The sequence below is a fragment of the Photinus pyralis genome, unplaced genomic scaffold (assembly GCF_008802855.1).
Source record: "Photinus pyralis isolate 1611_PpyrPB1 unplaced genomic scaffold, Ppyr1.3 Ppyr1.4_LG5, whole genome shotgun sequence".
Classification (NCBI taxonomy): Eukaryota; Metazoa; Arthropoda; class Insecta; order Coleoptera; family Lampyridae; genus Photinus; species Photinus pyralis.
Genome location: NW_022170596.1, coordinates 41,322,025 through 41,339,383, shown reverse-complemented (window position 1 = coordinate 41,339,383; position 17,359 = coordinate 41,322,025). Strand labels below are relative to the sequence as shown.

General features: G+C 38.4%; 1 protein-coding gene and 1 non-coding gene across 2 annotated transcripts; both read left to right on the top strand.

Moving 5' to 3' along the window:
- Positions 1-3,436: 3,436 nt before the first annotated feature.
- On the top strand, positions 3,437-9,216 carry LOC116171761 (LIM/homeobox protein Lhx6-like). Its single transcript, XM_031488741.1, has 2 exons — positions 3,437-3,700; positions 8,909-9,216. Exons 1-2 carry the CDS (start codon positions 3,544-3,546, stop codon positions 9,214-9,216), a joined length of 465 nt encoding a protein of 154 aa, XP_031344601.1. The 5' UTR covers positions 3,437-3,543.
- A 3,753-nt stretch (positions 9,217-12,969) lies between these two features.
- On the top strand, positions 12,970-13,041 carry Trnad-guc. Its single transcript has one exon. It is a non-coding gene; the product is annotated as a tRNA-Asp (tRNA).
- The last annotated feature ends 4,318 nt before the right edge of the window (positions 13,042-17,359 follow it).

The window sequence follows — 17,359 nt, the reverse complement described above, 5'->3', positions numbered from 1 at the left end:
CAAACGGTTAAGAAGTTAAAGTAGGTTATTGCAAAAACAATTGAACGCCCCACGCCATCTTTGTTTTTGAAATAACTGAGTTTTTGTTTTTACGAAAATGATAGATAAACTGGTTCTCTTTAAAAATGTGAAAAAAAATTTTTAGTTTATTATGCGAAATAAAGAAAATGCAATTGTAAAAACTTAAGATACCCGGTACATAAATCAGAACGTTACGAAAGGATATTAGCGAAACGATTACTTGTTGTTTCGATGTCAGCCCTCTGCGTGAGCCTAACGACAGTCGGACCGCCAGCTTACATGTCCTCCTGAAGCTAGGTAGTCAGGGAAAGTTCTTACGTCGTAGTCTTACACTAAAACGGCAAGTTGTGGGGGATTCGAACCGCGACCTGTGAGGTTAGGGTCCGAATCTTCCAACCGTTACGCCAAACATACGAAAGCATAATAAAACAAACAAAGGCAATAAGTAAGCGATGGCGACAGGGGAAAACCATTGTTGTTTTCCGGTAGATTGTTGGTTGATTAAATGACCGAAGCGATTGGTTTGCAATGACAGAAAGACGAAATTTTGCGTTGCTTGAACGATGCAGGGGATTTCATGAAATTGACGATGTGCTTTTAACATCATCTCATTTTTGACCATCTTCTCCTCCAATGTTTGTTCGACTGTGCTCATGTTCAATTCATTGCTAATTTCTATCTCGACGGCTCACGCATGACAAGTGCTCTATATATACAGGGATGGACGAAATAGTGGATAGTGTCTTCGAAAAATCACAATGGGCGTAAGACGTAGTGAGCTAATCACGTGTTCTTATTTTTCGCTAAAACTCACGATTTCGTATACCGCGGTCCCGAATTTCGAGCGAGTGATTGATTATACCGTAGCTCGGCCTTCGATGCGCTCGGCATCGTTATGAACTTGACATTGTCGTAACCGGAAAACTATACTGCTCGGAGTCTAGGTGAGCGGTCGGTTTATGGTGACATTTACCTTCGATTCGCTCGCATTTGGGTCGAACTCTTGTATTTCGTGACTGGAACCGGTTAACCGACTAACCGAGGTCGTAACACTATCATTAAGGAAGTTTGCGTGTGGGGAAAGGTGAGTAATATAATAATCAGAGTATTTACCGTAGTATTTACCATCTGACTGACTACAGTACTCTCGACAGTACTTTTCCAATTTTCTTGAAAATGAACACCTCACATTCCGAGTTATGAGGTGGTGCACCGTCTTGTTGAGACATTATTTCTCTCTACTTTCTAGCATCAGGCAAGCGCAATAACGTACATTGAACGCTAACTTCAAATACACATCAAGGGCCTCGTGGATCCTTCGCGAAAAAACACCTTAATTCTGTTTCCCTATGATGCGTTCTCCCTGGGACACACGGTCACTAAAAAAGCAAACAAATTTTTCTCGTTGGTGGCCGTAGGTATAGAAAGTCATTATACGGCGGGAAATCAAAAAATTGCCAACTTCAGAATGGCCCTATATTTTCTTACTCGTTTTCTTAGTTAAAAAATATACAGAAAAATGTTTATTGCAAAAGTTTCTTTATGATTGTTCAATAATGTACCGTTTTCAAAATAAGTAGGTATACGGGGTCAGGTAAAAAAGTTATCGGACCTAACCTCTTTTTTAGTCGAACACACATGGCACACACGGGTGTATCCTTTATTCTAAAAAGGTAGCATACTAAATTCTCTAAAAAAATAAAACAATAAAAAAATTCAATACTTATTGGTTTTTGAATTTTTAAAACATCCCTACTGTGTTGTATTTTTGAAGAGAATGTATGCTATTTTTTAGTTAAAATATACAAGATGTTCTATTTGAAAAATGAGGTTAGGTCCGGTAACTTTTTTAGTTTACCCTGCAATTTTGAAAACGGTATATTAATTCAGCAAGTACCATTGTAATAAACATTTTTCTGTGTCTCTTTTCACTAAGAAACAGGGTTTGAAAAACCCGGGTTTTTTTTAAAAACCCAAACCCACTGGGCCCAAGTGGGTTTTTTCGGGCTTTTCGGGTAAAAGTGGGCAATAGTACTTTTTCGATCGGAATTAAACAATTCGACAGTATGAAAAAAAAGGCGACGCAATATTGTGGTTGTGTTGTGGTGGTTCACTTTTACATTTTAGTATGGGTAAGAATAAGAATGCAAATTTTGAACTGTTTTGAATTGTTAACTAATAAGAACTAAACGAACTCAAATGAAAGTATCTATGTTTTATTTTTGTATTTTAAAAATTAAAAGTGATTCGTGTATAATTTGAAATATACTTTTGCCATATAAATTTATTTCAAACCAGCCCAAGTCAAAAAAACTTGTTAATTATTTCAAAATGAAAAACCGAGGGGGTAATACATGAGCAAAATGTTGTACGAAAGACTACCAGTTGCGAAAGACTACCACAGACTACCATAGGACTACCAGTGACTACCCCATGAATACCAGAGACTACCATATAAATACCAGAGACTACCAATGAATACCAGAGACTTCCAAGAATTTTTGGGCTAGCGGTTGACATATGCCGATCTCGCCAAATCGGTATTTCGTTGACCGGAACCGTATATCGGCTCGAAAATTCCGGGAGAGTGGTTGACATATAATATGCCAGTTCTCGCTCTCGGTTCGCTCGGCATTGGTATTTAACTCCGTATTTCGTGACCGGAACCGAGATTTCGATGACAGTTGATATTGCGCATTCTGCGCATGCGCACATTAATCTGATATTTACAATATGCGATACGTTTTCTTTTACCAAAAGCATCCCTGGTTAAAATGCGATCAAAACTGTTTATGGTGAAATAGTTAAAAATATCATTGACTGACTTGAATTGTGAAACATTTGTTGCGCAATCTTGTGGCTGTGGAACTTTTAGATTGCTTTTGTTTTAAGGGTTGCATCTTCTTTAATTATCCTCTTGCCTTCAAATTTATTGTCGTAATTTGAAGCTTACGTACACCGAGCTCATTCAACTATAGCTCTTCAGTAAATTATAGATCGCGTCAACATTCAACTGATTCAACCGATGTGTGGCGCGTAATTTAAAAATAGCGTCGTATAGCATTAATTGAGGCGTGTTTGAATGGCTTTAAAACAATTTAAACGTTAATAGACAAAACGAATATTTTGCCTTCTCTCATTCTGAGCTCCCTTAAAACTCTTAAATTTAGCAAAGCGACTCGCTCGATAATGTAATTAGGACAAAACCGCTGGCGAAATTAAACGCGAAAACTGAGAATATGAGCCTAATTAGAATAGGAAAGACGTAGCGTAATTCAAATCTTCCATAAAGCTTTTGTCGTAAAATGTTTAAACATGTTCTCGAGCGAGCGGTCCCGAAAAACATTTCCGGAAATTGCTCCATCGCTTTTCGATTTGAGTAAGCGCACTTAATCTCGTTCTTTTTTTTTTGTTACAGAAATTTGTCGGTACGGCGGCGGCGAGAGGTTAACTTTTGGATAACGTGTCAGCGCTGTGGGTAGCGCTTCCACCGTCAAACTGGCAGCCAGCACCCTCACCGCGATGAACCCCCATTATCATCCCTACGGAGGTCCGGAGTTGACGTCTCCGCACCCTCCGAGTCCAGACAACAATAATTATTCCGGTCATCCCGGACCGGGCGGTCCCCACGGACATCCTCATATGCACCCCAGTAATGGACACAGCATCGGACCACTTGGTAAGTTATAGCATTTCATTAAATTATGTCGGTGGCAATTTTAAATTTTCCCCATTTCGATTCATTAGATGCGATCGTACTAATTCGTTCGCTTTGCAATAAATTTACTACAGTTATAGGCGAAATTGTAGTTCCGAGTTGTGAGAATAAAACCAAAAATAAGTCAAGGTGTTCTTTGTGTATGCACAGACGTTTATAATTAATTCCCTAAACTTCTGCTTAACATCGAATCGAAATTTATTTGAAATATTCCCTAAGATCGTCAACAAAAAATTATTGTTGGAAGTGATGTCCATCCGGAAAACTATACCTACCCACCACTAAACGATCAATTCGGATGTTATTTTACGTCGTGTAGTGAAATGTAATACTGAAGAAATCTAATACAAATAAACAGCGTCTTATGATACTAAGGTCAAGTTATAAATCCATTTAAATAAATACTGACAAAGTACATACTACATTTTTAACGACTAATCTAGAAATCCAGAGAGACATCGGGGCGCCACCAGCCGCCATCGAGGCGCCATCAAGTCGATAAAAGATTTGTCACCGGGGATAAGGAATGAAAGTGAATCCGACGCATTCTTTCCTTGAAATGTGATACGCGTTCTAGAGTATTCGAGAATGTTCCGTGTTTTTTGCTAGAAACTGTTCGTTTACAAATCTTGTATTTGATATGAAAATGAAAGCAATTACAAGAAATAAACCTTTTTATAGAAAACAGGCCCGATCTTGATTCAAACATGGCATTCCAGCCCAATTTGTGGAAAATATTTGAATTATTCAATCTAATTAAAGCTTCCGAATTCCGATGTCCTATCATTATTTTAGAAGTGTTTTTTCATTTAAAAATTGAGGACTTTTTAATTCACGCGGGCTGTAAAATAATAAGGTATTCAAGTTTGAGAATTCAAGTATCTCAGAATTTTTCCAAAGTTTTAACTTTAGTGCCCTATTAGACGAGGACAACTGGCGACGGCATCGGTGGTTATTAAAATAAAATTTAGGTCCCTAATGGTCGTTTGCACCGACAAATTTAAGCGGCGCTTAGCTTAAGCGTATAAAATCCATGGCAACCATTGTCTAAATAATCGTTGCCATGGATTTTAAGCTACGCTTAAGCTAAGCTCTACTTAAATTTGTCGGTGCAAACGGCCATAAGTGATCACTGTCACAGCTAAACTGACCTTGGTCTAACTATGTTGACGTTTTCATACTCGGCACTAATACAAGTTTGTACGGGACTTAAACTCGTTAACCAAAACACTAATATGACAACTGTTGAGTCCTCAAACTAGAATTATTATCCTTTAGTTATTCCTTTGAAAGTTCCTTCCAAGAAATTATCCTAGCACGACCTGTATTTAACTATTTCGCCTGTCCCTGTATATATTCCCTGTATATATTCCCACTTGTTACTTGTGCGAAGTTAAAGTTAAGCCTGCATTTGCGCATTCATCGAATAAGAATTAGTAGTCGTACAATCATCAATAATAATGAGCGTGTATTGTTAAGAAGCAGCACGGAATTTGTACCACACCATGAATTTCGTCGTTATAATCGCCTTCGACCAAGCTGTCGTACTGTCCTGTCGCTACTACTAAAAGCAACGCCAACCGTCTATCGCATTCGTTTGTTTATTTGCGATTTTCTCCCAGAAGCGTGAAACGTATAAATCCTTGTTTAGTCCTCTGGTTTCTCTAATGTAGGCTAAAATGGGCAAGATCCCGAAAGCCTTAAAAAAAAAGATCGAATTCGAACCAAGTAAGTCCTTTCATTCTTATTCCTTTCCTAATTATGTCAATGTCTAGTACATGCATAACTCTCACCAGGAAAGATTGCCGGTCACAGCACACCTTGTGTCGATTTACAATCTTTGTTTTTATTAAGATGCGAGCGACTTCTGGCATACCATCGTGCTAATGTTGAACAAAAGGCCTTTTCGTTCAACATTGACACGATACTATTCCGGAAGTCGCTAGCACCTTACGAAAAACAGAGATTGTAGATCGAGATCAAGTGTTCTGTGACCGGCAATCTTTCCTGGCGAGAGTTATATCGTCGTATCGATCGCCAAATCAAGATTTAGAACCAATTTATTTTATTTGTATTTTTATCAATGAACACGTTAATCATTCTTGTCATTCTTTCTTTCATCCCCTTTATACAAAGGCATAGTAATGCAATTACATTTCATCGAAGCATATTCAACAACAACAATAAATAATCCAACTAATTCAACATATATAAACTTCTCCAGTTAATTTCTAATAAAATACAGATTCATACATACAATTACCGTAATATTTTATTGTTCTTTGGGCTACAAAGAAAATACAAAAGTCACAATACCTTTTTCGTCCGTATTATTTGAAAGTGGTGAGGATCTCCAGAAAATCTCTCGTAGTGTAAAATTCCCCTAGGGCAACAGCGGCGTTATTTGGTATGTGTAGTTCTTTTCTTTAACAGAAATGGAAAAAAACTCGTTATTTGTTGACAATTAAATTAAAATCCCAGATTAATTATAAATTATCAGCATTCCACCAGCACAAATGGACAAATTCGTACTGGCGTGTCAATCGTAGTTTTATACACGTGCTGTCAGTAGTCTGTCGCTATTTTACTGACGATATTATTTTTATGCTGTTAATTTCACAACTTCACCCTTACGGATATTCTCGAGTTCATAGGAATAGAATTAGTGAGAGAAAGGGGGCCGAGTTCTCTTGCAAAACATAATATTCTATTCTTGAAACTGTATGAAAGTTCCTCACATATGAAAAGTGGGAGAATACATTTCTACTGGTAATAGTCGAGAGAAAATGATTCTTGTCGGGAGAAAGATGTGTGAATTTACAGTTACTGCACGATAGTTGTTTAAACCAGTTAAAGTAAATAGTTACCGTAACCTAATGAAAAGTCGTTGAATGATTGTAAATGCTACATATTTGTATTACACGCTTTTCTGAGAGAAAAAAGAACATAACCTATTCCTATTAGTTGTAATTAAAACGTTACTTGACGTGTGATGATAGGCTAGGTACCGCCTTCCAAGGCTTCATAATTTGCCCTGGCAAATATCCATCGTTAATCTGTTTAGATTGTAGAGGAAATTGAGACACAAATACGGATCCTGAAGAAACATTTGGCGTTGTACATGTAGTAGGGCCCATAGGGCGGAGTAACAAGCCACCTATGTGAATCATCTTGAAACTTATTAAACGGCAAAACTCAGTGATACACGCTTTTTAGGGGAGTCGATGGCGTCTGTCTCGGAACACGATAACTGGCAAACTTGAATCGATTTGGTTGAAACTTTGCAGAGTTGTTCTATGTGCCCATGGTATCTCTGTCTGTCTGTCTGTCTACTTGTGAACACAATAATTTGCAAACGCTTGAATTGATTCGGTTCAAACTATGCACACATAAATACAAGGTACTGGAATGTCACGCGGAACTTCAGGGTTAATAGCTAAAAAATAAATGGGATTGTTACCCCAATATTCGCTACTGAAAATGACTTCAAAAGGTAACAAAAACTGGATTTGCAAATACAATTTAATTCCATTTCTTTCACAAATCACACACTCGGCTTGCCGAAATTACACAAGACTCTAAATTTACTGGGTTCGTAAACACACGTCACAAAATTTAAAAGCAATTACAAACACCTTAAATCTGAAATTAAACCCTATCTTTCCTCCATACTACCTAAATTAAATCTAACCTAAACAAATTTAATGTTAATCAAACATTACAGACGACAAAAAAAATGATCTTGACGTTATGTGGAGTTCTTTTTATTGAATTGAAATACTATCTTGTTAATTGTTGGCCCCTCGGTTGGCCCTAATGATCTCCAGTGCACTTTATTAAAAAAAAATACAACCCTTACCAACCAATCAAGAATGCTTTATTTGAATTCATAAGTTCATTCGACTTTGCCACAAACACATTCTTAGAACGCTGCCAGGGCAAACACTGAACAATTAAAGTTGACCTGCATATTTATACACGTGATTAACAAAAGTTCCACTCTGCTCTCAACCTTATATCTTTTTCTTCTCCTCTTTTTTTTGCTTTCTACTTCTCAACTCAGTTTTATTAGTTTATATTCAGGGCTCTAATTGTATCAGCACAATTTCCGACTAAACCGAACAAACGAAAACGAGAGACCCGTGCTGATCTGGTGTTCCCCTCGGAATTTTTTTGGCGTGATTTATTTCTGCTTTTATCTTTGAGTGGGCGGGGTTTCAGCCAAGGTTGCTCTACCAACCCAACCCACTATCCATGCCCGAACACGGACCGGCTTTAATCTAACAATTTATAAAACAACTGGAGACATATCTTTTAACCTACGTGCGTACCCATTGAATGACAATGTTGTGTAATATCATTCAATACCCGCCAAAAAAATAAAAATCACGCCCTAGTCTTCAACACAATATGCTTGGCTCTACGCAACCAGAAGTAGGATTTAATCCGAATCACATGATATGTTCGACCAAAATTGAAAATGTTGAGTTCTATTGTAACCTTAGAATTTCAAGAATTTTTGAATTGCTCAATCTAGCAAGTTGGTTAAAATGGAAGGGATCCAATTTTAAGAATTTTAATTAAGGATGTGAGAAATTTCAAAATCATTGTTTTAGATTCCTGAAAGCTTAAAATCTCGAAATTTTTTGGGTCGTTATGACTTTTTGGTCTCTAGGAAATCGAGTTTTAGAATCCTCAGAATCATTGTATTTTTGTTGAAGATGAACCTTAAAGTTTGGAATTTAAAGATTTGCTGCAATAGATGAACCAATTTACTATCCGAAATGTACTAAAACAATTGACTACGTGTCTCAAAAACCATCGCCAAAATCAACCGGAAACGTACGCCGCCACGTGACAAATTCAAAACTTGCTGTGTGTCACATACGCAGGTCGGTAAGTCGACGTCGTCTTCTGGTGGTAATAAGGTCTTAAATTTATCACAAACAACTCCACGCACTTAAACCGAAAAAAACGTGAACTTACATTGTAGTATTGTGGTCTTTCGTGCACTCATATGGGTTAAGATTCTCACAACTTGAAATTTATAGAACCTTTGTACTAAGCTACTGACCGCCAAATTTGGCACGATTGTATTGTACATACTATACACGATAATGGCACAATTGAAATATTACTTCTAATCTTTGATAGGTTTTTTATTTAAAGGACATCCCGGTGGCCCACACGATCAATTCTCACATCCGCACCATCAGCATCCGGCATTCAGCAGTGCAGGTCCACCGCCCGGAGCGCCGCACCATCCTCATAGTCTTAATAATAACAATAATAATATCAAAATATGTGGTGGTTGTGGTGGAAAAATCGTAGAACGTTTCCTTCTCCATGCACTGGATCGCTATTGGCACAACAGTTGTTTGAAATGCTCTTGCTGCGGGGCGATGTTAGCGGATATTGGCACGTCGTGCTTTACAAAAAGCGGAATGATCCTTTGTAAACACGATTATACGAGGTAAGTCCATTTACTTTTCTATTTTTGTGCGAGGTTGTGCTGCTCATAAAGACAAGTGCGGCTCGAAAGGGGTTCGCGACGCATCCCCGCCGTTTTTTTTCCGTAATGGATTTACAGAATACATACATCGATCTGCACTGCGGTTTGTTTAGAGCCGTCTAATTTATTAGCATAACTGAATACGCGCCGCGACTTGTATCGATCTGTTCATAGTTGCTCTCTCTGCGCCCTCGCCACTCAAGAGGATGAATTTTCACTGATACTTAAATAAATTTCATTTTGTTTGAAGTGGGCCATTTCAATTACGAGGAGTTTGTCATTAATTATTACATTTGCATTCAGTTAGTCGGCGAATTTTTTTTCAAGTGCCTAAAAGCTGGAGTGGTTGGTTAGTGGTTTAAACGAATTTCAACTCTAATTAACCAATTTCGTCTTAAATTAACGTTTCGTGATTGACGTTCAGACTTTTATACTTGTTATTTGGTCAAAAGATTTCAATTCAAATTGCAAAGAAGACGCACGTTAGGTTTCAGAATGTTAGGTGTTCTCACAGAAGTAAACACTTATGCACCATGTTGCTTCTACAGATGACCACCGCACTCGAGCACCATCAAGCAGTGAATTACAATTGGAACGTATCGCACGAACAGTGCGACACACAAGATGGCCGACATGAATCTTCCGGGATCAAAATGACGTCGATTACAGGCCTCGTGTGTCAACGACAGGGATAGCAATTCGGGGGATTTAAATCCAATCACTACAATGAAGAGACATAGTCATTTTTAATTAGCCGCCAGCCTTATCTTTCCATTAATTTGTCTATTTTGTCAATTGAGTGCATTGCGGACTATTAACTAAAAGTAATACACGATCATACCTTTTATCTTGAATAAAGTCAACCCGGCAACGTTTAAAAATGGCCACCCGAATGACTATTCCCTCCAAAACTAAACAAGATCTCGCTTAAATTTGAAAAGTGGCACGTGATAAAACATCTAAGGCAGGACCCCCCTACGTTAGTTGTAAACAACGCTTTGACCTGAAGCACAGTAGGGAAGGAACGTAAAATAAAACACTGAAATTGTGAAAAGTTTGTTTAATAATGGTCGCAAATGTTAAGATTGTGAAAACCCGGAAATTTAGTTGATGTACATTAATGTAAGCAAAACCAGCAACGCCAAAAGGTGCAAGGTCTTTTTGTTAAAAGCAAGATGGAAAATTACTGTAGGCAAATTCAACTATCGTCAGAAGTATGTGGAACTTAGCGAATCGTAACTCATTTATCGCACATAGATTCTAAACCGAAGAGTTTTGATTAGCACAATCTCGCCCCCGCAAGATAGGTAACTTCGCCCCTCGTTCGGGGTTTCGAGCCTACATGAATGTCATTCTAACATGCTTACAGGGCTAGTATGTATACGGAGACGGCTCTTCACAGCCTCGTGTGCAGGCTTGAGAAGTGGGGGTAGCTCTGGGAGCGTTTCTAGATATCAAGGGTGCGTTTAACAACACCACGTTCGATGCAATTAGTAAGGGTGCTGAAAGCTTTGGCATTGATGGGTCAATCGTAAGATGGATTCGCGCCATGTTCGGAACGCAGTCATTATATGCTCAATCGGAACGACGGAGATGAGCCCATCGGTTACTAGACCGTGAAAGAACTTGTGTAGGGGGCTCTTATGAAAGTTGATAACTGGTGCAGTAGCCATGGCTTCTCCGTTAACCAAAAAAGACCGAGGTTGTTCCATTTACGAACAGAAGGGGAGCGAACATTGATGGGGACGTCAGCTGAGTCTAATCAGGTCAGTGAAATATTTGGAAGTCATCATGGACTCCCACCTGACCTGGAAAGGGCACATTGAGCGAATAAGTAAAGGCCACTGCATGTGGAAGGGGTTTTGCTTGTACATGGAGTTTGAACCCTCGATTGGTATATTGGTTCTACATTGTAGTGATAAGATCAACAATACTGTATGGTGGACTTGAATGATAGCTTGTCATGTGCCTACAGGAAGCAGATAGGAAATGTTCAGAGACCCGCCTATCTGAGAGTCACTGGAGCCATGAAAATCACGATTTTTGGAACTAGAGCCTTTACACTTCGCTGTGTAGGCAGAGACTCGAAAGGCTTCCTTACGGCTAAACGATTGGGCCGAGTGGAAGGATCGAGGCAGCCGTGGACACAAGCGGATCTGGGAGGAAACCCTCAGATCCGATCCCCTCCTCGCAAAAAGGGATGTGATCCGGGCTGTCTTAATAAGACCGAAGAGTTATAGGTCACTCTCCCGGACAGGGAACAGTGGCTGAACTCAGATTTCCCGTTCATCAAGCTTGAGGGACTCGTGTGGTTTACAGACGGGTCCCTAACGGAAAGAGGAACGGGATATATCAAAATATTCCGGTCGGTTTCTGCGCTTGATTGTAGTGTAGATGAACTCTGCATAGGTTAGGTGAGTCTAATAGGGTAACCTTGATCTGGGTGCCAGCACACTGCGAAATAGGGGGGGGGGGGGGGGGACAAAAGCGCGGACGAACTGGCTCGTGAAGCTAGTGGTGGGGCTTCGTCGGGTCCGAGCGTACCGTAGGAATTAAAGACTGGGTGATCTAGTCATTTCCAGGCTCAGTGGCAACAAGCAACCGGACAGTTCAGGGCCTTTTTAATAGGGCTTCTTGGAAAATGTGGGTCTGAAAAGAAGCCAGATTAGGAAGATCACATGAGGCAGGGGAAAGTACCGAACATGTCGTCTGTCACTGTGACGCCTTGATCAGAGACAGACAGCTCCTTGGCGGCAATTATCTGGAACTAAGGAGGGCGGAGCAACTTGTGCTAAACACGGTTCTATCCTTTATTGAGAAGAACGGGCTGTGAACCTAGTTGCAAGAGAAAGGGGTTGGCACAATAGGCCTTTGGTGTGCCTAGTGCTGCCTGGTCGGGCTCGCCTGTTAATAGAATATATTGTTCTGGTAGACATTTGCAACATTTTTTCAACAGTTACCCTATGTCAGAAATATCTCCCCTAATATTATAGTTTTTTGATACAGAAATTCTTGAAAGTACTAAAGGAAGTTTGCGAAGTTGAAAATTTAATTCTTACTTGTCTCTTCTCCTGTTCTATGCGAAATTTTGGACACGAGTACTCTACCATACGTTTACTAAACTCCTAAGCTTGAACCCGGATTGGCATCAAGGACTCTTTTGAGAGAGAAGCTCTCCTCAAACAAATTTACGGAAGCTCACCCTTTGGAGCAACTGCTGCACAATCCTGATACTAGTTTCTTCTATTTTGTGTCAAGGCTAATTAATTAATGTTCCGTACAATGTGTTTTGCTGTTTCACCGACGAAATCGGTGAATAATTGCAGATTTTGCTCTACCAACTAACCAAAATGAAAATGACGGAAGGAGCACAAAACCTAGTTCCTGTGGATTAAATCAATTCTCGAAGAATTTGGTGAATATTGAAAATTTTGTCTAAATTTTGGCATCATCCCGAAATATTTCCTGTCGCGCTAATGGGGGATACAATATCTCACACCGATGGACGGAAAAACGCCCATAATAATAGCACATTTTATCTCTTGAAAAATCCGCTGCAAATGTCTGCTCTAAGCCCGTTCCTGAAGAAGTCTTCGACCAAAATGTATGGGTAAAATGTTAATTTAATGTACAAAAATCAAATTTGGATATATTATTTTTGGTCAAAGTTCTCCAATACGCCAATAATATTTTAGTATGCTGTACTAAATTTGTACAGTCCTCGGTAGTATAGTGGTCAGTATCCCCGCCTGTCACGCGGGAGACCGGGGTTCGATTCCCCGCCGGGGAGGATTTTTTAAACAATTTATTCTACATAAGTCATACCATTCAACTCAAGCATCAGCATTCAATTCAATTCACCAAGGCGTTTCAAGGCACCGCACGTGGTATTAGGAATATTTAAAAAGTTGAACCGTTTTTTTTTGTTTTTCGCAATATCTTGAACCATTGATTTTACAGAAAATATTGACTATATCAAATATATGTCACAGTTCGATCTCAAAGGTAGTTAATATCACTCGAGATAAAAAGTTATGAAAATTGTTTACTAATATATGTCAATATTGACAATATATGTATATAGCAATAATAATAGCGATATCCTTTGGTCGTCCAAACTAGAAGTACTGATTGATCAACAACTAAGTAAGTGTCATTGTCTTAAAAAATATTATTTGTGCTCAATCGACCGCTTCAACATGACAAACTTTTGTAAGTCTATTCACCTAAATTTCACGGTATTTCCGTATTCACAACAATACATATTGCAATTCAACTTTATTGAAGGTCACGCAGTTTTAATCTTCATGCGTTAAAATTTCCAGTATTGTTCGTATTCAACGTAATAGTTTCTAACCCATGAATTGTCATTTGTGGAATGAGGGGCACTAAAAACTTTTAATTCTTAATTTTACGCGTTTGTTTTTTATGCACACAAACTTCGCTACCGTAGGCGCACGTAATTTTGTTCCGCAAATAATATACACTCGCGATTATTAGAGTTATCCTACTATAAAAACCACCCTGCGATAGATACAGGTGGTTACCTGTGACAGGAATCGGCCCTTAATATGAGAATTAGCATCTACAGAGTAAGAAACTCAAGTATCTATACAATTAAGATGTAAGGAGTGAAAAGTAACCCCTAACGATGTACTATAGGGATGATTCATTTCGTTAAAAATATGTGAGTACAGAAGACGAATCAAATGTATAAAGAAGATTAAATTTTGTATATTTTTTGCTGTATATGAATGGTTTTAATTGTTGGCTCAGGATAAATAAATTAAACGGCGCAAACGGCTTTTATTCGTGGACCATTTGTGTGTCGAATTAGAATTTATGCGGTTTCCCTTAATTCTTCTTTAGAGACCTTACGCGATCTTAGCGATACAAACATAAATTTAACGCCATTATTATGCAAAATTGTGGATTACGAACTTCAGTTTATAAATTCTCGCGTAATATGGAAAAGAATAAAAAAGGAAGTGGAAGAATGTAATTCCTTACACGGATTACGGTTTGAATTCATCATTTTTCCTTTTCGGTTTTGGCCACATTTATTTCGGGCGAAATCCGCGCGCGAGATATAGGTGAAACCTGTAGATTTGCGAGCGGGTTCAGTCAAAGTAACAAATTTAAATAATGAACGGTTCCCGTCACATAAAATATTAACACAACGGTCGGGAAGTCACGTAGCAGCCAATCAAGTGCAATCAGTATTTTCGGCATTTCTACCACCTCGTTGTAACGTGGCAGTTTCTATTAGATTATCTAATCGTTTCTTCCCCTCACAATCATTTCCATCCCTTGTTCTTATTTGCTGTCAAATTATGTTCACGTCTGTCATTCTAGGACGGGCTGATTGCGCGCGTGACTCTTTCATAAGCAGCCTCTGACAGGATCCGCAATATTACTACCTACCCTGCTAGATTATCGACCCCCGTCACTGGTGGACACGATTTATTATTGTTTCTTCAAAACTCAATTTACTATATATACGTCATAAAAACGGCGCGGGGACGGCGTATAACGGCTGATTGCCGAGAAGGTAGCGCGCTGTGCTTTTTTGCAAAAGGCAGCAGGGTTGATTGGATGCACCCCGAAGCTGACTACTATACGAACTCGTCAATCGTGCCTTTCGTCAAATCAAGCTTTATATACTACCGCCCTCCTCCGCCACACAGACTGTTCCACATTATAGATAAGGCACTGATTACGTTTACGGTAACGGATGCGGAATATTCAAAATATCTCAACACGATGCAAATACCTATCCAAATTTGTGCAATGCATGTACCGCATTTTAAGCAATCGCTTCTTACAAGCAAATCGATATAATTTCCTGGGCGAAAATTTCTATCCACGAAATTGATTTATTGGAACTAAATAATTAGTAAAAAAAAGTGTTTCAAACGGTTCATATTACTCTTATCTCATTTACAGGGTGTATCGTACCGGGTGACCCAATAAGACTGTTCCTCGGCAATATCTCGAGAACCGTTCGTCGTATGACTTAGGGGTAAAATAAATTATTGGGTAAATCGGTCATAAAGAATCGCTGGAAAATATTTTGAAGTTCTAAAAATGACCAACAGACGGCGTAACTGCCATCTTAAATTTTAAAACTGCATTTTCTTTAAATTTCGCATAATGAACTAAAAAAATTTTTTCACATTTTTAAAGAAAACCAGTTGATCTATCATTTTCGTAAAAACAAAAACTCAGTTATTTCAAAAACAAAAATGCTGTGTTCAATTGCTTTTGTAATAACCTTCTTAACGGTTTGATCGATTTTAACAAATTTGGTATGGTTGAAAAGAGCATTCCTTGGGCAATGAGAATCAACCAAAATATAGTTAATCTAGTTGAATCCTTCTCCGTCAGGGGGCTAGCTTTGACGATATGACCCAAAATCCTAAAAAAATTAAAAAAATCAAATGGAATGATATGATTTTTTCTTTATGAAAAAGTAGCCGTTTTTCAAAATCTCGTTCCTAACCTCAAATATTGGGAAAATGAGATGAATTAATTAATAAATAAAAATGCTTAAATTGTATCTTAAATTTACTTTTTACGTACGAGAAATCAAATTTAAATTAGACATCTGTTAACTTACAATATTGCAAAATATTTAAAGTGTACATATTGGAATTTTGCAACAAATCTTCCACATATTTGGGAAGACACAGTCCTTCAAAGGGTTTAAAATGTGCACAATGTAATTATACAACAAACTACTGTACTCGGCGCGTACATATTCTATTAATTGCGCATATTAGTGCGCCCCAGAGCCAGTTGGCTCCTCCTGCAGGCTCTAAATGAGTCATCTGCGCATAGCCCGCTGTAGCATTCTGACATCCTGGTACCAGTACAAAGTAAAGCAAAGTTATGTAAGCATATATCAACTAACAATACTTTGAAATATTTAAAATGTGCACAGTGTGAATTTGCAACACATCACCACCATGTCCTGAAACGGAATCTTTTAACTCAGAAAACCTCACAGAATAATGCGAACACTGTAATGGCATTACATTGGGGAATAGTTGGACGTATGCCCGCGAAAGTTTCTAAATTAGTAAGATACTTTCCGAAATTCCCACGGGAACGGGACATTTGACATCTAGAACCTAGGTTCCTTTGAAGGTGTAATCCGAAGTTCTATCACGAGAACAGGGAAAAACGGGAACGGGATGCGCGAAAAAAGGGATTTCCCAAAGGCTGTACGAAGTTCGCCGGGAGTGTTAGTAGTTTTACTAGTTTACGTTGAAAAAAACGTTATTCTTTTGGTAGTTGTAGTTGTAATTTATTATATCAAAAATGAATTAACAAATTATAAATCTACGTGCTTAAAAAGTATTTATAGTGGCGTGCGTCCACCGAGCTTTCTACAGACTGAGGAGGTTCACTTTTTTTAATGGAGAGTGCTATTTTTCGTGAGGTAGTATTAAAGAATGAATTTTTTTAATATGTCAACATAATAAAACATGATTCAAACTTATACTGCGTTCGCAACGCCTTATGCGGTATGGGGTCTTATCAACTAAATTCCTCTCTTACTAATATGCGTCATTCTTCGATAACGCTATCCTTGTTCCCCACCGCAATGATGCCAAACTGACATATGATTGAATTGAAATATAATCTGCTCGTGCTGTCATTGTCACGTTTGTTAGTAAGTTTGGCAAGCATGTACTGTATGTTCATAAGCAATATACTGCATCTGGTGGTGCGAACGCGTGATAGTGGTTGCTATTTAAAATATATGCCCCCTTGAAACATGCAGAAGTACGCCACTGACTACAAATTTAAAGTACGTAGATTGGTAGGAACTTTTTTGTAATTTTGGATACCATAAAGTAAGCATAGTTTTATAATTGTCTAAATGGCATTTTATTGGCCCTTTAGTTTCGAAACTTTTTACCATTAAACCGTAACCGTAACTTTTACGGGTTTCCAGATCACCGTGCTGTTCATTTTCATCTTGAACATGTGGTATAGTGTTATGTTTGAGTTAAATAAAAAAAAATGGTGATCGGGGGAACAAACCAAGCATTTTTTTTTCAAATAAACCGAGGGACAAATATTTCGTTTGGAACTTTGAA

Excerpts from the sequence above, each read along its gene's own strand:
- LOC116171761 (XM_031488741.1), top strand. The coding sequence starts at position 3,544 with ATGAACCCCCATTATCATCCCTACGGAGGTCCGGAGTTGACGTCTCCG. Across the intron at positions 3,701-8,908 it reads ACACAGCATCGGACCACTTG|GACATCCCGGTGGCCCACAC; the intron begins GTAAGTTATAGC and ends TTTTATTTAAAG.